Below are 26902 nucleotides of genomic sequence, written 5' to 3'. Positions count from 1 at the left end.
GATCGTCAACCAAAGATGGATCCTGGATTTTACAATTTATGCTCATGGTGTAGATGGTGTCGGCTGACTTCTAGGCATATTCAGAAGCAGGAATAATTAATCCCCCTTTTCCTAATGTTTTAAACTCTTTTTAATCTGGAATGGTTTGGTACATTTTGATGTGTTAGAATGTTTCGTCCACAGAGTTCATCTTAAATACATTATGTGGGTTATCTATTTAAAATGGATCCTGTAATCCACTATGGTAAAAATACTAGGTACCACAATTTTTAAAACATAATTCAGGCAGCAGGCCAGGATTCTGTTGCTCCTTCCTCTGTCTCTGTATGCAGGACATGTTGGTCACTGGTGGCTATGTAGAAGGGAAGGTCCCCACCCCAGATGGATGGAGTTCCCAGGTGCATCAGTTAGGCTTCCTAAATGCAATCAAAATGGTCTAAGCAAAACAAGTGTGTTGGGGGACATTTTGCCTGGATCCGAGGGTTTAAGCAATGTCTTCAGGACTTGGTTCCGCTGTCTCCATCCGTCAACAACTCCTCTGCCATTTCTGGCTCTATCCACAACGCCCTCACCATGGGGGAGAAATACCCATCAGCATCTCCAGACACACAGCCTAGCTCTCAACAGGTTTTTAGGGGTCAGCCCCAATTAGACAGGCTTCTCCTAAAGAAAGGTGATCTGACATCTTCTCCATCCCTGGCCACAAGACCATTAACTAGGGCAGACCCTCAGTCCGATCCACCTGGGGAGGTGTTGAGCCTGCTGAGGAAGGGAGAAAATATATGAAGAGGAGCCACAGGACCTGACTAAAAGGTACTAGGAGGAACCAGAAATGTGCCCCTGGAGTGGATCCTGATGTGGGTCAAGGTGGGTCAAAATCTAAGACTGGAAAAGGAAGAGTTTCTCATACCAGGGGCATCTTTCACATACTTTAGGGTTCAACACCCTGCCAAGAGTTCCAAAGAGATCCCCAGTATGCTGCTGAGAGGCTCTGGGAGCTGGGAAAATAAATGGCCCATATTAAGTGAAGTAGAGATGCCACAACTAGGGACAAAGACTTCGAAAGAACACTCCATTTATTGCCGAGATAAGAAAGTACTGGTGAGGAGGGGCCAGCATCCCTGAGAAGCACAGTGTGGGTGTCTTCTGAAGGTGAGAGTGGATGGTGGGAAAAGCCGGCACAGAACTGGACTCCCTGTTAGCAGTGGGGCATGACCCCAAAGTCACATGAATTAGTTCCACGCTTGTGCCTTTGGTCAAAACGTAGGCACATGGCCAAGCCTAGCTAAACAGGAGCCTGGAAAACAAGTCTCTGGCAAGGTGGCCTTGTTCTCAGATAAAAAATGTAAAGGGAAGAGAAATGGACATAGAAGTCTGGTAACCAGCCTCCATGATGTCCCCCAGTGATCCCTGCCTCCTAGTGTTGATATCCTTGCATAGTCTCCTCCCACATTATACTGTTTTGTTTGTGGGACCACTGTGATAGGCAGAAGTGATGTGTGTCACTTCCAAGGAGAGATTATAAAAATATGGGATTGCCTGCTGCGTGGGAAGCCAGCTGCTCTGCTGTGAGCAGGAAAGTCCATGTCATAGGAGCTGAAGCCTCTGGCCAAAAGCCGAGCTTGCTAATAACCATCTGAGTGAGCTTGAAAGTGAATCCACTGGCCCTAGTTGAGCCTTGAAGGGACTGCAGCTCTGGCAGATACCTTGACTTTGTAGGAGGCCCTGAACCAGAACCACCCAGCTAAGCTGCCACCTTAGGACCTTCAGAAGCTCTGTGAGGTAATAAATGGTTACAGTTTCAAGCCACTGTGTTTGGGGTAATTTGTTACACACTGTATCTATTGATGCAGAACAAATTACCCCAAATACAGTGGCTTAAGACACTACCATTTGTATCTTAGTTTCTTTGGGTCAGGTATCTGGACACAACCTAGCTGGGTCCTCAGGCTCCATTTCCTTCACAAGACTGCAACCCAGGGGTCAGCAGGCTGCAGTGATCTGAGGGGCCTTGATGGGCTGGGTCTGACCTGCTTCTAAGCACTTGCTCATGGTCCTTGGCCAGGTTCAGCCTGCCCATGGGCTGTTGGACTTCAGCTTCCAGTCCTCAAAAGCTGTTGGCTAGAGGCCTCCCTTGGTTTCTTACCACATAGGCCTCGCCATAGGGCAGCTTACAACATGGCAGCTGGTCTCATCAAAGTGAGCAAGTGACAGGGCAAGACAGTTAGCAGATGGAAGTCAGAGTCCTTTGTAACTTAATCTTGGAAGTGATATTCCATCATTTTTGCCATATTCTGCTCATCAGAAGTAAGGTGTAGCTCCAGCCTACCCTCAAGGGGCCTGGATACCAGGAATCGGGAATCACTGGGGCCACCTTGAAAGGCTGCCTACCATAGCTTGCACTCTGGTCTCCAATGATTCATGTCCCTCCCATGTGGAAATACACCCACACCCTAGCAAGAGCCCCCAAAGTCTCATCTCATTATAGCATCAGCTCAAGTCCAGCATCCCCTCATCTAAATCAGTTCTAGGTGTAGTCGAGGCACTTCAGGTATAGTTTCTTAACTACAGCTCCATAAGCACAGTTCCTCTCCATCTGTGCACTTGTGAAATTAAAGGGAAAGACATCAGCCTTCCCCCCACACCCAACATACCATGGTGGGGTGCAGGCTTAGGATAACCTCTCTACCCGTGTTCAAAGAGAAGCAAATGGGAGGCACACAGGTATTACTGGTCCATAGCATTTCTGAAATCCAAATGTTAGAAGGTCTTTGGTTAGAACTCAGTCCTACTCCTGCCCAGAAATAATTTTCTCTGTCTCCCAGCTCAGTCATGTCTTCAAAATTAAATCAACTATTTCTTGCAATGTCTCCATTTCATACAGTTTGTCATTTTCCACCCTTTTTCCCTTCCTGAACCTCTCTCATGTCTGCTTATCCCCCCTTTTCAAATGTTGCTGGTAAGCCACAACATATTCTATACTTGTAAGGTCCTGAAAATGATGCAGGCACCCATTTATCTCCGTAGGATGAAATTTACCCCCATTTATCTCTTTAGTATGTTATAGCTTTTTTTCTCATTGTAGAGGTAAAGTTGGGCAAATATCAAGTCAGAGAAATATTAAACATGTCAGTGGCGTGGGCTAGGACCATGTCACAGTTCTGGTCACAGAATAGAAGACACGGAGTCTTTCCTCCTGGAAGACATCAGCTCCTTGATACAGAATAAGGCCATGAGAGAATCCCCTTGCCAATGATTGTTCTCCTTTGCCATTTGATCATATCAATGGACAGGAATGACACAGACAATGAAGTATTTGCCTCTTTGGAGAAGATGGTGGAGGAACTGGCTTACGCTAGTGAAGAGTTTGTGCAAGTTGTCAAAAGGTAATCATTTCAAACACCTCAAGACCTATACTCTAACAAATTTGCAGAAAAGTGAAACTAGAGCCTTATTATAGTCTCTTTAAGTGCTTTTGGAAAGAAGTCAGGTGTGAAAATAAATTGGTAAAATGTAAAGCAAACCTACTTTTTATTGTTGTTATTTATTAGGTGGGATGTAATTTCAATAGAGAAACATTTCAGAATTAGCTTTTTCCACTAAGAGGCAGTTGTATGTCCCATCAAAAGGTTTCTAGATCAATTTTTATAAAATGTATTACTTTTTATTATAAAGACAAGAATTTATAGAGTTGTGTAAATATAATCTTCATGTCAGTGCACTGGGCCTGATTCTTTATTAGTAAACCTGCATGCAAATTATTTCCATATTAAATTCCAGTTCCAGCGTTAATACAAAAGGGCCTTATTATAACAAAACCAGACTCTATAAATGAAAGTCGAATACTACAATAGAAGCTTTACATTTTTCTAGTCGGTGCCCCAAACTTCATATAGGTGCAGGAGCTAGTCCCTCTGTGTTCAAATGAAGAAGAAATAAAAATGAACTTTACAATATGAAAAATATATTCAATCTTACTAATATTCAATAATTCTTTTACCAAAAATTCAGCAAACTACAAACTAAAAATTCAAATGGTAAGATACTATTTTTCCAGCTCAACATACCTCCAAAGATTAAGGGTAATGATAATATTCATCACTGGCAGAAATGGGTCACCTCAAATACTCCTGATAAAAATGAAAATTGGTGTTTTAGAGGGTAATTTGGTAATACAGATCCAAGACTTTAGAAAATATGTACCTGTGGAAAGGAAATAGTCATAACTCTGAGTCAAGATGTATTCCTAAGGACGTTTGTGGTGATATAATTTAAAATTGTGAACAAGTAGAAACAAGCTAAATGTCCTAGTTTAGTAAATGATGACACAACCTTTTGGTGATCATAAATACAAAATAGATACTTAAAATGTATGAACAGTTGTTGAACATTTGTTTATTAGGGGGAAAAGTTACAGCATTGCTTCACTTGGGGAAGTAGGCTACCAAACAAATGTTTAAAGCTAACATGGAGCTAGAATTAAAACTGACAGAGCACACAACTGTCACAATAACTGTTCCAGGCAAGGGCCTTCAGTGGGTGCTAAAACTGGTGGGCAAAAGTTTAATGAGGAACAGGATGATTATACTGCCTCCAGGTATCTTCTGCAAAGCATTTATTAATTACAAAGGGCAAACTAGTAGCTTCCCAGAGGAGAAGCCTGGCAGATGTCACCCTACCCAAGCGATCAAAGTTAACATTGTTGAGACAAAAACATCATGTGCCTGCCAATGTGATGCACTGAGAACACAACCCCTCTCTGTGGAATCAATTCCCCAAATGCATAACTCAAATCTGTTTATAAAATATAAAACCCAAATTGAGGGACTTTCTAGAAATATCTGGCTTGTACTCTTCATAAAATGTCAAGGGTCATGACAGAGTCTCAGCACCTATTCTAATGAATGGGAGACTGAGGGGGCATGTATTCATCTCCTTTCACTGCTGTAACACAAACTTAGAGGGCTAAAACAACACAAACTTTTTCTCTCACAGTATTGTAGGTTAGAAGTCAGTGGGCTTAGCTGGTTCCTCTGTCTTGGGTCTCACAGGCCAAAATTGAGCTGGAAGCAAAGTCTTTCCAGAGCTTCTTAAAAGAGCTCAGGCTACAGACACATCAATTTTGGCCTGTGACCTGAGCAAAGCATTACAAAAATATTGTTGAAAAAAGACTCATGCTCAAAAATTAGGTGAATTAGTAACAGAGAGAGTTCAAAACTATAAACAAGTCCTCAAAAAATTAAGAATAGATTACCAGATACTCAGCAATTCCACTTGTGCATGTATATCCAAAAGAATTGTAAGCGAAGACTCAGATATTTGTACATTGATGTTCATAGTACATCCATATCATAGCCGCATTTTTCACAATAACCAAAGGTGAAAGCTATCCATGCCCATAATAGATGAATGAATAAACAAAATGTTGTACACTTACCGTGGAATATTATCCAGTCTTAAAAAGGAAGGAAATTCTGACACCTGCTAAACATGGCTGAACCTTGAGGACTTAATGCTAAGTGAAATAAGCCAGTCACAAAAAAGACAGGTACCGTGTGATTCTTCTTATATGAGGTCTCTACAGTAACCAAATTCATAGAGATAAAAAGAAGAATGGTTGTGAGGGGAGATGGGAAGTTACCATTTAATGGGCATAGAGTTTTTAGTTTGAGAAGATGACAGAAGTTCTTGAGATGGATGGTGGTGATGTTTACACAAAGGGTAAGATGGTAAATCTTTGTTATATATATTTTAACACACACACACAAAATCGGAAGCTGGGGAACTGTACATGATGTGACCCCAATTATGTAAAAAAATTCATGGAAACTTGTCAAAGTATTTATAATTTGCTTAGGAGTTTGAGAACAGTGATTTTATACTAATTTAATACATTTTTGTACATCCTATGTTTTCTCACACAATGCATTTTGTAACCACAAAAAAAAGGCACACTAAATTTTGAGAGAAGTTAAATGTTCTCTTTATCTGTTTCAGAATAAACACCCTTTCTGCATTGTCTGTCCCTGGCAAGTAAATTATTTATAAAGAGAATTGTCCATGCTCATCACCATGAGAAATGGTCCAGCCCATCCTCTGGGGCAATACTGTAAATGATTCATATTCTGACTTTGGTTTAGCTCCACTGGCTTTTAGGACAGCTCCGTAAGCAGTGCTTGGGAAGGGCCAGATGGAAAACCATCAGCACAAAACGAGCTAAGTGTTCGGCTGGCAAATCCCGGCATTTCTCTCTGCTGGGTAAACTCTCAGGAGGCCAGAAGGAACTTGCTGCTCAGCAGATTAGTGTTGGCAGCCAAATGGGGCTTTGGGGAAGACCCCACAGAGGCCTACACAAGTATGTTTCCTATTGCTAAAAAATGTAACATATGATGAACATTTCAAAAACATGAATGAGATGAGGAAGAAAACAACCCATAAACCTACAACCCAGAGATAACTGCTTTGAACACTTGGTTACATATTGATTCCAGATATTTCTCTCTCTCTCCTTCCCACTCCCTCTGCTCATCCTCTTTTCTCCCCCATCTCTCCCTTTTCTTTTTTATCATTCATATAAAGAAATATCTGTGTAAGTATAGCTATCCATGTACACATATACACATGCATATGCATGGATCTGTGTGTGTGTATATACATAATGGCTATACTGGTTGGTACACAGGGAAGGGTCCCTGGGTGCACATGCCCGGAGGGCACCATCTGCCTCAGAATCCAGGTGAACAGTAACCCTGGGCCGGTGACCTGCACCGTTGGCATAAGCATCACAGAAGCTCCGGGAAAGATGGTGGTTTCACTGATCTGTCCCCTCCACTTCCAGCTGCAGTCTCTCCTGGACCACACAGTTGCTCATCTTCAAGTTATCTTTTTTTCCCTTGATTTCTAGCATAATTGCACTATAGTAAATACTGTGTGATTTCTCTTCTACTTGCAGTTATGCATTTCAAAATTATTTTCTTATTGGCCTACACTATAAATGAATTTGTTCATTGCAACATGAATCCTTGACTTTTTAGACTCTATAAATTAGTACTGATATTTTACAAAGGTGTAAAGGCAAATCAGTGGAGGAACTTTGGTTTCTCAACAAACAGTAACAAACTAGAAAAAATTGGATGTTCATATACCAAAAACTGAACTTAGGTCATATATATAAATTAACTCAAAATGGATCACAGACCTAAATATAAATCCTAAATCTATAGAAATTCCCAAAGTAAACATAGGGTAAAAAAAGTTTTGAAGTCTTGGGTTAAGAACAGATTTCTTAGATACAATACCTAAAGTTTGATCCATAAAAGAACATATTGGACCTTATCAAGAAATAAAAAAAAACTTGTGCTCCTCAAGTGACACCCACTAAGAGAATGAAAAAACAAGCTGGAGACTGGGATAAAATATTTATAAAGCCTGTATCTGGTAAAGAACTTATATCAAAAACATTTAAAGAACCATCAAATCTCAGTAGAGGAGTTGCAGACTTAAACTGCAACCATATGTGAAACAGATTGGCTAACTAGAGGGCAATGTTTGTATGCAGTTCTTACTGTTTTTAGCCAGACCTATCCAGGAAAAATACTGTTCTCCAAAGGTATTTAGTTTAGTTCTTTTCTTTACCATCCCCTTCAGTGTTGTTATGTTATCCACTTGTAATTGTATTAGTTGTCTTTTGCTGCATTACAAGTGACAACAGCTTAAAACAGCACTTATTTACTGTCTATGGGGTCTGTGGGTCAGGAGTCTGGGCTTGAGAAGCAGCTGATCCCCTGCTCTGAGTCTTGCCAGGCTGGCTGACATGCATGTCTCACATGTCAGCTGGGGCTGCGATCTCATCTGAGGCTGGGTTTCCCACTCTAAGCTCACTGGCTTGGCAAAATGCAGTTTGTAGAACTGAGGCCCTGACACATGGCCCTCTCCACATGTGGCAATTTGCTTCTTCAAGGCCAACAGGAGAGTGTCTCTGCTGCCTCAAATCTATCTTTTCCAGAAGGACTGATCCCCTCTTTTAAGGGCTTACCTGATTTGGTAAGGCCCACCCAAGATAATGCCCCCTTGATTAACTCAAGCCAACTGATTAAGGACCTTAATTACATGTGAAAAAAATCCCCTTTTCCATGCAATATAATGTAACTGTAGAGTGACATCCTGTCCTATTCATAGGTCCCACACACACACTTAAGGGGAGGCCACTGTAGGGGGCCATGTACACCAATGGTTGAGAAGCTTTGAGCCATCTTAGAATCCTGACAACTGTAGTAGTTAGTTAGGTTCCTTTGTTACTTTTCATATTTCATTTTGGTGTTTCCCCACATGGTTGATTTTAACCCATTTATTTTCTTATATCTTCTTTTTTACATTAAGGATAGCATACTACAGACATTGTTATGCACTTTGATTATTTTACTTAACAATATAATATATCTTGGCAATCACACATATCATTTCTTAGAAATTTTCCTTACTTTTTTGTATACAGTTGCATAATATTCCATTGTTTGTGTGAATACACCATAATTTATTCAACCACTGTCCTGTGAATGGGCACTTCAGTTGTTTCCAATATTTGAAATCATGAACAATGATGCAGTGAGTAACCTTGTGCCTATATACTTTCATATTGTTGGACAGGGTAGATTTCTAGTAGTGAGATTGCTGGGTTGAAATATATATTGAATATATTGAAATATATATTAGGTTATTAGTTTTTTGTAGTATATGTTAGGTCATATTAAGTGCTAAAAAGCAAAGTGTACAGGGAAAAGTTATATTATTAGGTTTATAAACATTGAATAAGTTTATTAGCCCTTTGTCATATATATTACAAGTATCTTCTCCCAGTTTCCTGTAGGTCTTTTCACTTTTTAAATAACATCTAATTATAAAAACGTAAAAGTTTTTATGTAATTAAATTTATCAAACTATTCTTTTATCGCCTTTGGATTTTGAGTCATAGTTACAAAGGTTTCTCTCTATCAAGATTAAAGATCAATTCATTCATGTTCTCTTCTAGTACTTGTACGGTTTTGATTTTACATTTAGATTCCCTAATCCATTCAGAGTTCAGTCTTGTGTATGGTTTTGAGATAAGGCATCTCACCTTATATTTTCCAGATGGTTACTCGATGTCTCAGCACTGTTTATTATACAGTATATTGACCTAAATAATATGAGATGCCACCTTTAACTTTCAATTTTAAAACACTGAATACAGTATATTATGTGTACAAAATTGTAGTGCTTCTAGATAATATTGTCTCCTTCTGGAGAGAACTTAATTTATTTTGGTGGGCAGTTAAAGAGAGGTCACACTTACCCAATCAAAGTCTTGAGATGATTCCAGACTGATTTCAGGCTTTGTAAGAGGTTGCCTATTTCTTGGCAACCTTTGTTCCTCCTCCTAAGGTGTAGTCTCTTGGGGTCTCAGTGAAAATCCTGGGGTCTTCATCAGGTTCCCTCCACATCGACAAGACCCAAAGTCTGCTTTGTGTGTACTCATCATCGTGAGACCACTGAAGCGGTAGAGTAGTTGCCACTTTTTTACATGGCTTTTCTGCCTTTTTGCCTGTGTTACTCAGGAGTAAGGCCTGCCTCCTTGGCTGCTCTCTAAATATCTGCACCTTAAAATATCTGGGTTTTTGAAAATACTTTATCCATCTTTTATAAGCATTTTTAGTGAGAAGTGTAGTCTGATACCCTCATGGCTTGAAACAAACATTTGAGAATGTTTACAATGATGACTCAAATTAGTGATCTGAAGATTAAGCCAACAATGTAATTTGAACCACAGAGTAAACCCGAAAAAATAGAGAAATGCATGAAAAACAGTAGACTAGAAGGACAGACCCAGGAGATCCAGTTTGCAAATACTGGGGCTTCTAAAAGAAGAAAAATGAAGAGATTGAGGAGAGACAATAATTAAATAATAGAAGACATTTTCTCTGAGTCAATTAATGACCCAAATCTGTACATAAAAACTGGGTTCTATGTGAGACTGTGGAGGAAAGATATACATAAAGCATAAGTCTGTAAAAGTCCTGGACTCTAAGTCCTTTCAGACAAAAGAAAAACAAATTACTTATAAAAGAAAATCATTAAAAAATGGGCAGAGGATATGAATAGACACTTCTCCAAAGAAGAAATCCAGATGGCCAACAGGCATATGAAAAGATGCTCCACATCACTAATCATCAAAGAAATGCAAATTAAAACCACAATGAGATATCACCTCACACCAGTTAGGATGGCCACCATCCAAAAGACAAACAACAACAAATGTTGGCGAGGTTGTAGAGAAAGGGGAACCCACCTACACTGCTGGTGGGAATGTTAGCTAGTTCAACCATTGTGGAATGCTATATGGAGTTTCCTCAAAAAACTCAAAATAGAAATACCATTGGACCCAGGAATTCCACTCCTAGGAATTTACCCTAAGAATGCAGCAGCCCAGTTTGAAAAAGACAGATGCACCCCTATGTTTATGGCAGCACTATTTACAATAGCCAAGAAATGGAAGCAACCTAAGTGTCCATCAGTAGATGAATGGGTAAAGATGTGGTACATACACACAATGGAATATTATTCAGCCATAAGAAGAAAACAAATCCTGCCATTTGCAGCAACGTGGATGGAGCTAGAGGGTATTATGCTCAGTGAAATAAGCCAGGTGGAGCAAGACATGTACCAAATGATTTCACTCATCTGTGGAGTATAAGAACAAAGAAAAAACTGAAGGAACAAAACAGCAGCAGACTCACAGAACACAAGAATGAACTAACAGTTACCAAAGGGAAAGGGACTGGGGAGGATGGGTGGGAAGGGAGGGAGAAGGGGGCAAAAAGGGGTATTACGATTAGCACACATAATGTGTAGTGGGGTACGGGGAAGGCAGTATAGCACAGAGAAGACAAGTAGTGTTTCTATAGCATCTTACTATGCTTATGGACAGTGACTGTAATGGGGTATGTGGTGGAGACTTGATAATGGGGGTAAGCTAGTAACCACATTGTTGCTCATGTAATTGTATAATTGTATATTAATGATACCAAAAGAAAAAAAGAAAAACTACAGACTCAAAAAAAAGAAAATCACACTGGTATCAGATAGATTGGCCTCAGATTTCTCACCTGTGACTCTGGGGCCAGAAGGTGCTGGAATCAAATCTCTGTAGTGCTGAGAGGAAAGGCCTGCTACTAAGAATGTTCTACCCAGGGAGCTTGTCATTAACGTGGTAAGAGGAAGGATATAGATGCTGATATGCAAGCATTTAGTGACTATATCACCATGTATCCCAACTCAAGAAATCATGAAAACTCAAGAAAAATATTGGCAAATAACACTAACCCACAAACAGAAATCAAGACCTCAAGATACAGGAAGATGAAGAAAAGAACTTTGTAAAGGACCATAGCTAGTATCTTAGAAGGATTAACTCAAAATTCTTGGTAGAGAAGACGGAATGCTAAGGGAAATTCTAATTGTGGCTTCGAATGAACATTAACAATCTCTAAAAATAGGGATGGGAATGAGGGGAGAGAGGAAGACTGAAAAATGTTCCAAAAGTCTCAAGGAAGAGGGAGGAGACAGGGGGTCATCAGTAGATTCATTTGGGCGGGACCCGCGTGGTCATATGAGGAGGTAGCTGGTGCACTGCATCAACACTGGGCTTCCCCACCTCATTTCACACACACAGACCTGATCCTTGACAGCTTTGCTTCTCTCCCCTCCTGTTAAAGTTGAGAAATGCAAAAACTCAGGAAGTTAGGCTGCATGGATGAGGGCCCAGCTCTGCAACTGAACAGCTGCCCAAATGTGGCAAGTCATATGTATGGGCTCAGCAGCCTGCATGTCCACCACAGCTGATGTGAAAATTCTCCACAGGGAGTTAAAAGTAAAATAAGGGAAGGAGAGCTGTCGCCCATCCTTCCCTGCCTCCCCTTTCAGGGTTTTGCCATTTTGCTGAGCTGGGTTGTTCTGGTGTGATTCTGCATACATGGAGCTCAGCGGGTATTTCACATGAGGGTGGTTGTGATGTTTGGGGCAGGAAGGGATGAGGGTCTTTGAAATGGGCTGCCAGTCGGTAAGGGACCAAGAGCTGAGAGGAGCTTCTCAGTGGTTACTCCAGCTGGCATTCCTGTGTCTTCCCAGCCTTCAATTCCAGAGGCACAGAGCTCAGCCTTATTTGCAAAGAATAACCATTACAAGGGGGCCAGAGGAGGACTTCTTTTGTTTTGTTTTGTGGGGTTAGGGATTATTATTGAAAAAGAAATGTTTGCAATCACAAAACAGTTGCTGTGGACATCCATGTTCATGGAAACTGTTTTTTGTTATACAAAACCTCTCCTCTTGATAATATGGATTGAAATGAGGTTCTAGATATTTCCTTTGTATAAAAAGAGGTTTTTGTTCTTTGTAGTAATTATATGGGCTCATTGCAGGGAAAATTAGACCAATTCAAAAGGGAACAAAGCAAATTTTAAAACACCAGAAAGATAAAAGCAGTTTGCTCATTATCCTTCTAGACAATTCTCCAGGTAGATCTGCACAAACTGAAAACAAATGAGATCTTTCTGTACATGCTATTCTGTAATTTGACTTTATTTACTCAACACCATGTTTTGGAGAGGCGTTTATCACTGTACATATAGACCTGTGTTACCATTTTAATGGCTTCACAGTGCTCTGTAAAGTCCAGGTCTCCTAATTTCCTTACGAATATGTTCCTTTTTTGAAACGTTACACTCATGATGGGTTGGTAAATGCTGACTGAAGATGTATCCGTCCTGGCTGGCAGGAGACTCTGAGGAGGAAATGGGGCCTGTTGCCGGGTCTCTGATCCTGGCTGGAAGGAACATCATGCTGGTAGCCCAGAAGCTCCATCTTCAGCCGGAGTGTCAGAGCCTCCGGGAGGAGCTAGTGATCACAGCTCAGCAGATTCTGAGGCTGATTCAGGCAGAGCTGGCTGGCTGGTCTCAACAGAGCTCATTGCTGGGAAGCATGGGGGTGGCCAGTCATTCCCACAATGGACACCTGCCCGAGAGGGAGAAACCTGCCTACGTTTCTGCCAGAGCTCATTACCAATTTAACCAATGCTGAATGTGGGAGCTGCCATGGCGAGCCAGGTACTGACATACTGAGTTATGGTCTAGGATCCTAAGCCCACGTGTGGCCCCTTAATAAAATGGTGTCACTGAAGGGTTCATTCCAGCTGGTGGCCTGGAGCTAGGAGGGAGCGTCTACTGAAACCTCTGCAAGTCTCAGACTATTGGCAAACGTGGCTCTGAAATGAAAGCTCTACTGCTTTGGCCCACAGCTGGCAGGGTCCCCTTCAGGGGGCCGGGACAACCCCTCGGCTTCCAAACACTCCCCATTTTCCATCCTGACATTCTACCATATGGCACAACTCTTTTAGGTTGCAACATTGCTCTCTGTTAGAATCTATATGCCTTAAATATTATCAAAACTATCAATGAATGGTTATCATTAAAACTTTAGTAGGGTGGATAATTGAGTGGGGGTGGATTTGTGATTTAACAGATCTTCATTAAAGGAAAATTGGAAGAGGCAAAGCCAGAGAGCGTGGCCTGGGCTTGAGAGGAGGAGGGGAAAGAAGGGCAGGTTCCTGGAAGTGTCTGGGCACCAGCCGTGCACTGGGGGCCGAGAGCCGTCCAAACGGGCAGAGCCGGGAAGGACTTCAAAGGCACTTCCCGGACCGGCCATCCGGAGGCCGCATCCTCCTCACCCCACAGGAAGGCCTTCCTAAGTGCCCCTCAGCACCCTTTCCTGACCTCGTTGGTCCTGTTCTGGACTGCAGGTGGGCCCTCCGACCCCCAACAGGGCTCCACGTTGGTCGCGGCTCCCATTTACGAGGTGTATATTTTCAACTAAGCCAAGTATTTTCTGTCCACGTTAGCCGTAGGTGACCTTCTTCCACCGGCCTGACGTGACACGGTCTCGGCCTCGGGCGTTAGGGGATGGGACGGGTGGGAGGCGGTGGGGCGGTCGCTGTGGCTCTGAAAGTGCAGCTGCCCCGGCAGGTCCTGCCTTTGGAGTGCGCGGGGCTGGGGCGCCGGGTCCCCGGCAGGCCAGATCCCCCTCCAAGCGGCGATGTCCCCCGCCGGCTGCCCGCGCCAGGCCCAGGCCCCGCACCCCACCGCAAACTCTGCAGCCCCTCCCTGCCCCTTACCGCGACCAGGTGCTCAGAGAGGCTCGTTGGACCGCGCTTTGCTGCCCCCGGCCGCAAACGGGCCGCGATGGACAGGCCTCCGCGGCGGGCCTCGGTCCCCGAGCCCCTGGCCTGGTCTGGACTGGGGCCCTGGCGCCCTCGGGGCGCTGCTGCGGCCGTGCGCCAGGGCATAGGAGCGCCTCCTGGCCTGTCTGGACGATTTCTCCACAGTCCCGAGTTCCTGAGCGGGTCCGTTCAGGAAATGACCGAGCATGGGCGGTGAGAGGTGGAGAGTCCGGAGAGCTTCCCCGGCTCGTGGCACACTTACAGGGTCAGGCCTCACACATAATGCGGGTGGTGAGCAGGTAGGTATTTGGACCAACACCGAGTTCACATTTTCCGGAACGGCCTGAGAGCCCTCACCCAGCAGCTGCAGCAGTCTTCCCTGGGCCTGAGGTGAGGGCTGCTGCCCAGTGGTTCAGGTGGGCACAGCCCTCTGGGCACAGATGCAGTTCTAACCTTGGCCAAACATGGGATCTATTCGGCTCGGCGCATCCAGCAGCGGCTGGACAGGACTAAGCACGCAGATATCCTCAGCCCCCTTCAGGACCAAGCCCGAAGGTGTAGCATTGCCAAAACACAGACTTAACTTCATTCTCTCCAGCCTCCAGAACTCCACAGCTCCAGCACTGAAACACCAGGCGGTGTTTGAGTTGGGGAAAAGGGACCCAGGTACCACCTCTCCATGGAGCGACATTCTTTCCCACCACTTGATTCCACATGGGGGGACCACGCCATGCCCTGCCACCAGCAAACACACCCTTGCTAGAGAGAGCCAGAGCCACCAGGCAGTGATCTCAGCTAGCACCAGCCTGCAGGAGCAGAATGTGGATGCGGCTCAAGACACCCTGGCTGGGGAGGGACTACGGGGGTTAGAGAGGATGACTGGACTCCAAGAAAGACCAACACTGGCATCTTCTATTATTGACCTAGCAAGGGCACACTGCATAACTGCCAGAATTGATAGGCTTCTGGAAATGGCTCTCCAGCTGTCTGGGAGAACCAGGGAAACCAGGCAGGCTTTGGTAGCCATGGCTGGTGACTGGTACCCTCTATGTCAACAGCTATCTTGTCACGACCCAGAATCTGATCTTCCAGGGAGCATGGCTGTGTTCATGGAGGTGCAGCGGAATTTAGCCTCAATGGTTCAACGAGCAGCCAAAAGTGAGCCTGTGGGTAACAAGGACCGTAATTCAACTGGGCATCGAGAAGCACATTTACAAATGCGAGGCAGACTGGAGGAGGTGGAAACCCATGCTAAGCAGTGTTTGGACATAGCTCTGGCCTCTGGTGGCTTCCACGAGTTGTGGGAGGAGAGCATTGAGAACAGCTGTCTTCTGTGGTTAGTGGCTGTCCAAGACCTGCTCCAGTGCTTGCTCAGCAGGCTAGAAGGCCTCTTCCTACTGCCCCTGAGACAGGCCGTGAAGGACCAGCAGAGGCTGCAGGAAGGGCTGGCTCAGGCAACTCATGTTTCTCAGAGGCTGCCAGGCTGTCGGGCCTACTGTGCGGGAATATCCAAGTAAAGGGTGAGGTCTCCCTTCTGCGCAGGGAAGTACATGTGCTCACGGATGTCCTGCTGGATGTGGCACAGATCCTGGGCTCCTCCCCCAAGCCATCTCCCAGCTGGTCCACATGCTTTGAACTTCTCTGCTTGGAGCTCACCCTTTGAGCCAAGGCCCTGACCAGCCACCTCAGCAGCATCAGTGCAGACTGTGAATCTGCCTTCCTAGATGCCTTCTTCCCAAGGTTCTTTGCCTGCAAAGACCCCCAAATGGGGCCAGAGAGCTCCCTGGAAAGAATGGTGTCTGGCATCCAAGCTGTGCAGGGAATTGTGGCAGGAGATCAGAAGTCAGAGTCCTGCCAGAAAGACTTTCTTGTGGCTCTGGAGGACATTCTTGTCCTCACCAGAAAGGTGGCTCAGAGGGTCCCTGTGCTCTGAGAGCACCCAGAGGAGAGGGGAATGCACATCCTGGACTGGCTGCAGTGGGAGCAGACAGCCAAGGCCCACCATGCTGTGGCCCAGCTCCAGGCCTGGAAAGGTGGTCACACCAAAGCCTGGAGACCCCTGACACAGTGCTTGAAGCCCAGTGATAGACAGGACCCTGCCCAGTCCCAGCTCCACCATGGGGAGGAGCTTCAGGAGCAGCTGCAGTGGGCAACATGGGTTCTCAAAGTGTCACCCCAAGAGACAGCCCAGGGAGCTTAGCGGGACCTGCACTGCCAATCCAGCCATCACTTGGGCAGGGGCAGCAGACCTGGACACAGTAGGAAGTCAGTATCTTTCCTCCCCTGCCCTGACGCCACCAAAACCCACTGCCAGTTTCCAGAAAAAGCTGCCTTGGTGCCCATGTATGCAATTCCCATCTGGCAGGCAGCACTGTGCTGCTGTTGAGTCTGAAACCAGGAATCACACTGCCTGGGCTGCACCTGACGCTACCATTTCCTGGCTCTGAGACCTCAGAGAAGCTTCCCACCTATTTTGGATGTCAAAATTCTACTCTAGAAAATGGGAACACTGACACTTTCCTGGTGGAGGATTAAGGAGCGCATTTGAGTAAAGTACTTGGATTTGCCAGGCGTATAGTAAGTGTCCTGCAAGTCGTGGCTACAGTTATGGACCTCGGTGAAGTCTTCCTACTCCCCCAAGTGACAGTAGCTCGCCTGACTGACAGCACTCCTCTGGAATCAGACTGCTTCATGCCGCCTTGACCTCAGTGATGTTACCTCCCTGCTGCAATCAGGGTTCCTTTATTTGCAAATGGCCAGAATCCAATCTGAATCACTGTAGGCAAAAGAAAGATTTATTAGAAGGAAGCTGAATCTGTTGAACACCTTCCACACACAGTCGTTTCCTTCTAGGGCATCAGACACAGGATAGCCAAGGCATTGTGGGGCCCGAACATTTATTTACTTACACTGACTGTAACCAAAGCCAGTGGGAAATATAATAGGTTGGAGGGCCTGAGATGTGCTCAGCCCAGTGTTTTATGCACAACCTGATCCAGCCCCTTTGTGACCTTACGCTTGGCTGCACAGACCCTTCCAAGCCCTTCTCTGGGCCTTCTCCCAAGATAGAGCTGACCAGACCGTGTGTCTCCACCCCATTGCTCCTTACTTCATTTTGCTCACTAAAAAATCATTTCCACGAGGAGGTGCTGTGTTCCCAAAGCCGCTGGGAGGAGAGCAGGCACAGGTCTCGTCCCTACAGCCTAATTCCTCTGTGCTCAGACTCTAGCTTCTTCTGGGGTGAGCCTAGCTCCTAGTCTCATGAATTCAGACAGCCTGTGGGAGGCCCTCATCTGTTTCTCCATAGGGTCTTCTGACTCCCACTTAATGCCACTGAGCTCACTGACAACACACTCTGCCCTTATCATTCCCTGCTCCCCCAAACCTCCTGCCATAACCTGTCAGACAAACCTTCACAAATCCTGTGTGAAGGAGTATTTCACACAGCTGCTGGCAGGGCAGGTGAAGCTAGCCGCCCAGATCAGCTGGCCCCAGGATGGCAACAGCCTGCTGGGCCAGCCCCCAGCACCACTCCTGTCCCTGCAGGGCTGTCACCTCCCCATTGCAGGCTGGTTCCTCTGGATGAAGAGCAAGGACCTGCATGCCAAGGTTCCCGCCCTGGGAAGCACTGTCCTTCCAGGCACATAATGGCAGTTTGAAAAACAACAGGAACAATGACTCCACTTTGAGGGCCCATCCCCAGGTGTGAGGGCATGTGGAGAAGGAGAAGGGAGAATCACATCTGTGGTGTGTCTGCTCCACCACCCCACTCCTTGGGACTCCTGGGGGGCAGAGACCCAGCCCCCAGACAGCCGAGAGCAGCACCTCCATCCCTGAGCACCTGCCAGAGCCTGCTGAGGGAGGACCTGACTTGCAAAGGGGCTCATGCATCTTCCAGGCACTTGTCCGTCACAGCCTGGACTTCTTCATTCCAGCTATAGGAATCACTAACAAAAATCCTAGGCCTCTTTCACCACTGAAGAGCCTGGAGACACTTCTAGCTTTGGGTACTTAAGGTCCCTGAGAGTGGAATATGAGACCTGAGTTGAAAGGAGTATTTCCTAGTTTCCTAACCCTTGGCTCAAGGACCACCAAATTGCTTCTTTGCCTTTTTCTCCCTTGTTTTCGGTCACTGCGGTTGAGTCTTAGTGACAGTTGACTTCTCTCCCCTTCTTTGTACCATCTGGGCAGCCTGCTGGGAGTCAGTGTAATTTGGTCCCTCTCCAGAAAAGGCTTTAACATTCAGGGGACACTCCAGCTCTCCAAAACAAGGCCAACAAACAGTTTTCAGAAGGCAGGGGACTTTTAATTGAAGAACTAACACAAAAGTGATAGCAAAGCCAGGTGATTTCTCAGTATGCACCCACACAGGAGCCTAAACACTTGGCTACTAAGAAGTCCAAGGACTGTGTCTCACTTGCCTTTAGATCCTTCAAGCTGAGCAGTTTCTGATGCATTGCAGGTGTGCGATCAGTGGTTTTCAATTCTTGCGAGGATGCTAAAGACAGCCTACAGGTGCAGAGGAGGTTCAAAGTTGGGGCAACCCCCTCATGGGAGGGGTGGAGTGGAGTGCCCTACCCACTTCTGGATGTCAGGATGTCTTTTTCTTCCTAGAAAATAACAATCAAGGTAATGAGGGGAAAATCATAATCATTCATACAGAGCTGTAAAGTTTTTTCATATACAATAATTGATGTGAAAGTGTTTGGGTTCCCAAAGTTACAACATTCTATGATTCCTGAATTTCTTCAAGAAGCTATACTTTCTCCCTTCTCCCATATAAAGCCTGAAAATTCACAGTGGGAAAGAAACTGGTATTTTAACTTCCCTGGGACCTGAGTATGGCAGATTTTAGTTTATGCAAGTACTGGCTGAGTGGAGCACAGAGAAATAGGGTTTCACTGTTTCCTCTTCCTCCTATTTGGAGAAGGTTGTCAAAGAGCTGCTTGCATAAGAGGTATCAGGAAAACTTCTTGATTTCCACCCTTGTTTAAAAATGATTAAAAGGCCATTAACATCGCACTGTAAAGTCTAAAGGTCCGAGCATCAGGAATGTCATTTCTACCCTGTCCCTTTACACAGCAGGGCCACAGCACACCTTCCAGCTACTTCCGCTGTCCAGCCTGGCTACACACTGAGCTGCACCAGCCTCTCTGGGAGGAAGGCAGCACAGACGGTGGGAACACAATCACCCAGATTCCCCAGGAGATGGCGAAGGAGGTGCTCCTGATGGCTCAGAGCTGGGGAGGAGAGAATGCATAGTGGTACATGGCTGTGGTGGTGAGAGAACTGGGTACTGTGTGGAAACAGGGCCCCAGCTGCTGCCCTGCCGGAGCAGGGACAGCCTGCGGCAGCCCCCAGGAAGGGCCGTGCTCAGTATGTTGGGCACTTTGCATTTTCACATGCTCTCTTCTTTCCCTATCTGGGTGTATCATGAGTTTGCCTTTCTTCTCACTGCCCCTCCTTTTTGGGGCTCAGTCACTAAGGTTTTGTCTTATTCCACCAGGGAAGATATTTTGCCAGATTTAGTAAAGCAGCAATTTAGTAAAATCAAGGACTCATTAAGCTTCCAGGAGGATGAGCTGAAGGAACCACTTACATTTGTTTAAATCCCCCAAAGAAGAAGTAACAGAGCTACAACCTGCTGAAGGATAGCCATTCAGAGTCAGCAATAGCCTGCAGGGGAAGGGAGCTACATTCCCCTGGCTTTTAGGGGCCAGCTTCAATCACCTGTTCTAATTATCTTGCTCTCTTCTTGATTAAATTTAGTTAAGCATTGTTTAACCTCATTGAAAAAATAAATAAAAGAAGTCCCTTTATGGACTATGTGGAAAAAGGAAGAGATAGAATGGTCCCAAAAGCCTTTTAGAAATTCCTTCTCGAGTAGATCTGTGGGGCACTCCTGGCTCCTAAATCCATGGCGGGGCCACATAGGGTCTCATTTTTTCATTCTGGATGTGAGGAGGGGTAGAGGAGGACGGATATTCAGGCCACACCCAGCAGCCCCCACCACACCTGAGACTCACTTTTCGTTGTCCTGTCTCTTCTCCCAACCCTGGCCCAATTCACCAGGCAGAATCACCAGGAATGGCTGGCCTTGAAGCCTTCAGAGAAGTTTCAGGAGATCCTGGTTTTCTGACTAAGGTAAAATATAGTTCATTCTGGGGATGAAGTACATTGTGCTTCACTGGAACAGTTACCCCAAGGTCAGGAGAGTGGTTACCACTTGCTCACCCCCATTTTCTTTCCGAACACTTCAGCTTTCTGATTTACATTGGACTTGGGCACTGGCAGTGCTGCTGGCTGAGGGCCCAGGAATATGCACACCCTCCATCCCACAGAGTTCTCTGGGGAAATGTACACTTAAAGGGAAATGATAAAGGGAAAGCCAAAGGATCATTTTTTAATAGTGAGACTAGTGCCAGAAAAGATGGAGACTCTATGCAGAATTCTCCCCCAAACCTCCCCCAATTTTTTAAATTAAGGTATCAATGATATACAATTTTATGAAGGTTTCACATGAACAACATTGTGGTTTCAACATTCACCCATATTATCAATTCCCTCTCACTCCAGTATAGTCACTGTCCATGAGCATAGTAAGATGCTATAGAGTCATTATGTGTCTTCTCTGTGCTATACTGCTTTCCATGACCTCCCTATATAGTGCTCATTATAATGCCCCTTAATCCCCTTATCCCTCCCTTCCCACCCACCCTCCCCAGACCCCTCCCCTTTGGTAATCACTAGCGCCTTCTTGGAGTCTGAGTCTACTGCTGTTTTGTTCCTTCAGTTTTGCTTTGTTGTTACACTCCACAAATGACTGAAATCATTTGGCACTGTCTTTTTCCACCTGGCTTATTTCACTGAACATAATACCCTCTAGTTACATCCATGTTATTGCAAATGGTAGGATTTGTTTTCCTTTTATGGTTAAAAATATTCCATTGTGTATATGTACCACATCTTCTTTATCCATTCATCTACCTGATGGACACTTAGGTTGCTTCCATTTCTTGGCTATTGTAAATAGTGCTGTGATAAACATAGGGGTGTACATGTATTTTTGAAGCAGGGATATTGTTTTCTTTGGGTAAATTACTACGGGTGGAATTCCTAGGTCAAACAGTATTTCTATTTTTGGTGTTCTTTTAAAATCTAACTTTATAAAATAATCACATAGTTTTTAATATAATAGCACATGATCTCTCAATGTGTTTTGCATAAATAAGTTTAATATTTTAAGTTTAATGTAGGGCTACATTTGTAGTGTCTAAAAAGCTGAAATGGTTGTGAAATAATTTGACTATGTGGAAAAGAAATAACACCAATTTTTACATTTGTATCCTATATGGTCCTGATCTAATCTCACCTACATTTACCATTTAGCTTTATTATTAGGTTATAAAAAAAGAAAAGGAATACCAAAAACATTTGAAAGGTTAAGATTGGCTGTGAAACAACTGACAATAAAGCATACAGAATACTCAAGTAGAAAATAGGTGGTGCTAGAAAATAGAAATATGAAAATTTTCTTATTTTATTTGATCACCTGCACTACCATTTTCAGTAATAGCTGGTTATGGAAAAAAGAGTGTAGTCAAAGATACAAATGGAAGGGGCCTAGCCCCTGAATTAATCTTTTGTAAGTACAAGGGGATGGCTTAATTTGCAAAGGATACAAATTTCATTAACCAAAGATTTATGAGATTCTATTTGCTTTGGCTCAATTAATAACCATAATAATTTAACATGTATAAAATAATAATTTCCTTCCCATTTAGAAAGTTATATATTCCTTCCAGATGCCAGCCTGAGTTATTACCAGTAATATTTAGGCTGAATCAAAATGGCTAAAACATTCTAAGACAAACTCCTCCAGAAGTAAGTGAATCAGGTTATAGGGTTTTGGAGGTGTTTTGTTTTACTCTGGGAGTTAGACATTCAAGTTTAGCTGATTTTGCTTTAAACATGCTATGACCACAGCAAGATAATCTAAAGCTTATGACAATGGAGTCAGAGTCAGTAAATATTTTTTCTATCTTACATGGGGTTTTTTTTTTGTTTAACTAAAAGTTTGTACTTATTATTAGTTCCAAATTTGTTCTACCAAAAATATACTTCGCTTAAATGGTTACAAATTCTAATCTTACATTTTATTTTAGCACAATATACTCATTTTAGAAAATTCTTTTTTAAGGACATGTATAATTTAATTATAAATTAATTATAGAATTACAGAAGTAACAATCTTCATCACTTTTTAACTTGCTACTCTTTTTGAAGAGAAGTAAAAATGCAAATTTCCAACACATTCAGTATGATTTGGTTTATTTCTTTGACTCTACATACAAAAAGTAATGGAAAAACTATTGTGTTAACTGATTCCAAATAAAAAAGTTGTCTAGAAGGTAAGATAGTACTTGAGCTCTTATATTATCGGATGGAGAAAAGTGCAGAGAAGAAATAAAACTAATACAAATGCTCCTAGTCATTGTATAGGTCACATTTGAATTTGATGGTTTTTTAAATAGTTATACTGAATTTATGAGCATTAACAACGTTTTAAATCTCAACAATTTTATAAATATGGGCAGTAAATATTTGCTACACAAAGTGTTAACTGAGTTATTAACTATTTCTTTGAAAATAAAACAGCAGGGCAGAAGGCATAGTTAAATAGCAAAAGAAAATGGCACCTTTTTCCTATTTTTCCCCTTACTAATACCATCCATGTGCAATATGAAGTGCACATTCTGGAAAAGGAATGAGTGGAAAAGTGGGTGGGAGGGGAAGAAGGAAAGCTAAAGAGAGGGAGGGAAAAAAAGGAGCATTTTTTTTTTCAAGTAACAAAGTAAATGAGACTTGAAAATGCCGTCTTGGTAATTACAGCATGCAGCTATTTTAACATGCTTCTAGGTATCAAAGTACTCTCTTATCAGGTGACAAGAAATGTGAAAGAGGAGCATATATTGTTAAGGTTTTTAAGGTCATGCAGACAGTGTGCACAATGCAATTAATTATTCATGCAGGCTTTGGTGGGGTTACACATTCATGTTCGTATACATGCCATCATGTACAACTGAGCACTATGCCACAATTTAAAACTGAAAATATAAACCTAGCCAAATGATAGTTTTATACAGCAGCTCTTCAAATCAGATTAGAGAAGTGTAGTATATGTCAAATGACATCAGTTTATATTATGTGGTTTTGATCATATGCAACCATAATCATACCAGACAGTGTGATTATCCTCAGAGACCAACAATGTAGCTTCTGTGTCACTAGGATAGAGGCATGCAGGATTGATAAGATTACTTCTGTCTACAGAAGACTGTGGGTTACTGTTACTAGGGTTCTGATTACCAGACAACTGTTCATTACCTTTTTCTGCAGCTTTATCCAAGGAGGCAGAAGCCTGATCAGTTACTCTGGGGACTGGCCTAGAAGGTGATCACTTATGTTGCTAACTGATTCTGTATTCAGGGATACAAATGGCTGAGATGGATGAGCCCCAGTAAATGACTCTGTGCTATCTTTAGCTGATATTCCAAATGCAAAATTAGTCATATTAATAGTGGTGAAAGTTTGGTTCGAAAAATGTGACCTTTCTGTTCTTGGGTTTCCAGCCTGGGCATATAGACACTGGCTTATGTGTAGCTAAATCATTTTGTGCACAAGAACCCACAGCATATGTTGGACTGTGAAGTGCACTAGAGGACCCCTGATGTAAACGGTACTCACTGGATGCTGCAGTGATGCTGCTATCAGCAGTAGCTGGTGGTGAATCAACTGACATAGGCAGTCTACTGTCCTTGGTCAGAAAATCACGGATGCTTGTCCTTCGAGTAGTTCCTTCAGCAGTAGAGATCACACTGCTTGCGCGAGGTAAGTGACATAAGGATTACTATCTTTTGATTGTCGTGACAGAGAAGTTTCTTTTACTAATTTTATCTTTCCTTATGTGCCTAGTGTAGGTTTTCCTGGAGAACTAATGAAATGAAATAAGTATCTTCAGTCTTTTGAGGACCAGGTCTTACAAATTGTTCAGAATTAGTTGTCTGTCTATCATAGAAGTCTCCTGGAGATTTCCCACTTGCTGACCTGGCTAGACCACAGCTAACTGGTTTGTTTTTTCCCAAAAAGTCAGAAGATACAGACAAACTTTTCATTACTTCATCTAAAAGATTTTCTTGAGGACTTTATCTGCTAAAAAAAAATCAAAGCAGATTAGTGAATACAGCCATATTTTTACTTTCCTGATACATTAGACTGTATGATAAAAAATCATCAGTATCTCTAAGCAATCCTTTAAAAAGAAAAGCTCTAAAGTTTGATCACAGAAATTTAACCGTAGTGTCCTTCTAAAGTAACGTAATCATAGATAAAACTAACCTGTATTGAGGTAAGCTTGTTGCTTTCTTCTAAAAACTGTTGCAGAGTAACAACTTCACTTCCAGGGGAACCAGTTTTGAACTTGATCTGGCTTGTTTTTCAAGTGCTGGATTGGACTGCTACCACTGCTGGACCAAGCCTCATGGTCATGAAGCAGGCTAAATTCTCCACTGCTGTGGCTTTGTGGCCTGCTTTGGGTAGTATCTGTATCTGCTTTGGGAGTAAATGATGCATTTAGAGTTTAATAATAGAAATCAGATAAAATCTATGTAAGTAATAACATTTACTGACTAAATTTTTATGAATAGCCAAACTGACTTTCAAGCTTTGTTTAGAAATGCTTAAGCCATATGAATCTTTCATTCAGTCTACCATAGCCTGCTTATTTTGTCAAATTGACAAATATTATAAGCTTCACAAGAGCAAAGTTTGCTTTCATCACCTTACCCAGAGCCTAAACATACAAAACAAGCACTCGGTATGTTTAATGAATGAATGAATGAATAAATAAATGAATAATACATTTTTAAAAATTCAGGTTCAAATAATTATAAAACACCTCACAATTTTGAAAACATGATTATATGAATTTTAAATTATTTCAGAAATGTTAAGATCTAAACTTTTAAATGCTAAAAATGCTAATTCTCTGCCTCACTATGAAGTCTCTTCTTTCTTTGAAGGCTTCTTTGTTCACGCTACAGGAATAACCTTAAATAAATTTTTAAATTTAAATGGCAGTTATATAAGGAAAGTCAAATGGAGACATGATGATTTACTTAGATAATTCCAGTAAAAATACAAAAACCAAATATGGAGTACTTAGTTTTTACTTAATATCTGAATTATCTGATTTTTTCTGCTTTCCACTGTTGGTATAGTGGCTACATAACCTTAAAAGATCAATTGAAGTTGCACAACTGTAGAGAACGCAAATTAGGAGTTCTGGAAAAAGCACCCTATAGTTTATGCCATTCCTTAAGAATCGTGATTCATTTTGATCAAAAGTGAACTATGTATATACAGTATTAAGATAGAAAAATCTGCCTTTTCACGGTGTCCTAGTCACAGAGAGTAAAGTGGGCCATGAAAGATTTGGTGTAAGTTATGTAACATTTTATAGAAATATGATTTCCTTAAATTTTCAAATCAGAAAAATACTTCTTTATATTTTCAGACTACATTTCTGTACTGGATATAAGAACACGACTATAAAAATGAAAACATTTTCCCTCCTTGAAATCAGATTTTTCAGAGCATTACAACACATATAGCATTAATGATAAAATTACAACTGAGACAAAATCATTTTATGATACAAAAAGCAACAGAATGAATGTATTCACTAAAATTTGACAATTCTGGACTACAGGGAACAACTACTTTAACCAACCTTTATAATCCATTAAACAATTCTATAATCTGAATAGGCAGTATACCTTTAAGGAAAAAGATATTAGTCAAGGTTTCCAGACATTAACATATAAAAATATTATGTTGGAATGCTTGTTAAAAAATTAAGGGAAAGTATCTTGAAATAATTCTTTATATGAGCTATATGCATCCATTTAGCTCTTGTTAGACACAAATGTCTTCTCAAGTTAAAAAATTTCCCCTTATTTGTGGATAAATTAAGCTATTAAGTATCTCTAAAAGACTTGTGTAATGTGTTCCATGTTCATGCATGAGGACAACCATTTTCATGACAAAGACAAAAGTAAAATGAGGACCTATCTATATTTTTGAAGTAAAGATTATAATAAAAAAAATTTTATCTGTGAAGATGAAATATGGAAACCACAATAACTGCTCCTGTTTTTACATTTGTATACATTGAAATACATTTGTATTACAATGTGATGAGTACATGATTTGGATTTCATACTTTACTCCAGAAACTTCATCAGTCTCCCACTTTTAAATCTGGCAATGGATGGAGCATATTAATAAATTCACCTACAGCATACCTTTGACCTCATGGAGTGAAGCATTATTACTGCTATTGCTAGTGGATGTTTGGCTACTGTCAAGGCTGGCTGGTCTTGAAGCTAAATGAAAAAATCAGGAGACAGTGTGATAAAACTTCCAGCTAATGCCACTGAACTCTACATTCTGATCACAGAATGCTGTCCGGAAGCAATCATGCATACGTTCACAGGCTGAACATGCCCACAGAAAGTTGAATCTTAGAGATTAGAGAGCACAGGCATTTCCAGATAGACACTTGAGAAGAGGATACTTCTGAAACAATAGTTAAGA

The 26902-nt window shown here is 42.6% G+C and overlaps 1 protein-coding gene and 1 pseudogene across 1 annotated transcript in view; one reads left to right on the top strand and one right to left on the bottom strand.

The window, feature by feature from the left end:
• The first annotated feature begins 12379 nt into the window (after positions 1-12379).
• Positions 12380-16445, top strand: LOC118969075 (uncharacterized; annotated as a pseudogene).
• LOC108401295 (girdin-like) overlaps positions 15209-26902 on the bottom strand; it is a 95626-nt gene continuing 83932 nt past the window's right edge. The window contains 6 exon segments of the mRNA XM_073240992.1: positions 15209-17021; positions 18667-18855; positions 20272-20384; positions 23993-24457; positions 24644-24856; positions 26611-26691. Of these exon segments, the coding sequence (XP_073097093.1) occupies positions 24699-24856; positions 26611-26691 (239 nt within the window). The 3' untranslated portion in view covers positions 15209-17021; positions 18667-18855; positions 20272-20384; positions 23993-24457; positions 24644-24698.

This window comes from Manis javanica, chromosome 1, assembly GCF_040802235.1.
Source record: "Manis javanica isolate MJ-LG chromosome 1, MJ_LKY, whole genome shotgun sequence".
Classification (NCBI taxonomy): Eukaryota; Metazoa; Chordata; class Mammalia; order Pholidota; family Manidae; genus Manis; species Manis javanica.
The sequence above is the reverse complement of the archived record's forward strand: the minus strand, read 5'-3'. Positions and strand labels throughout refer to the sequence as shown.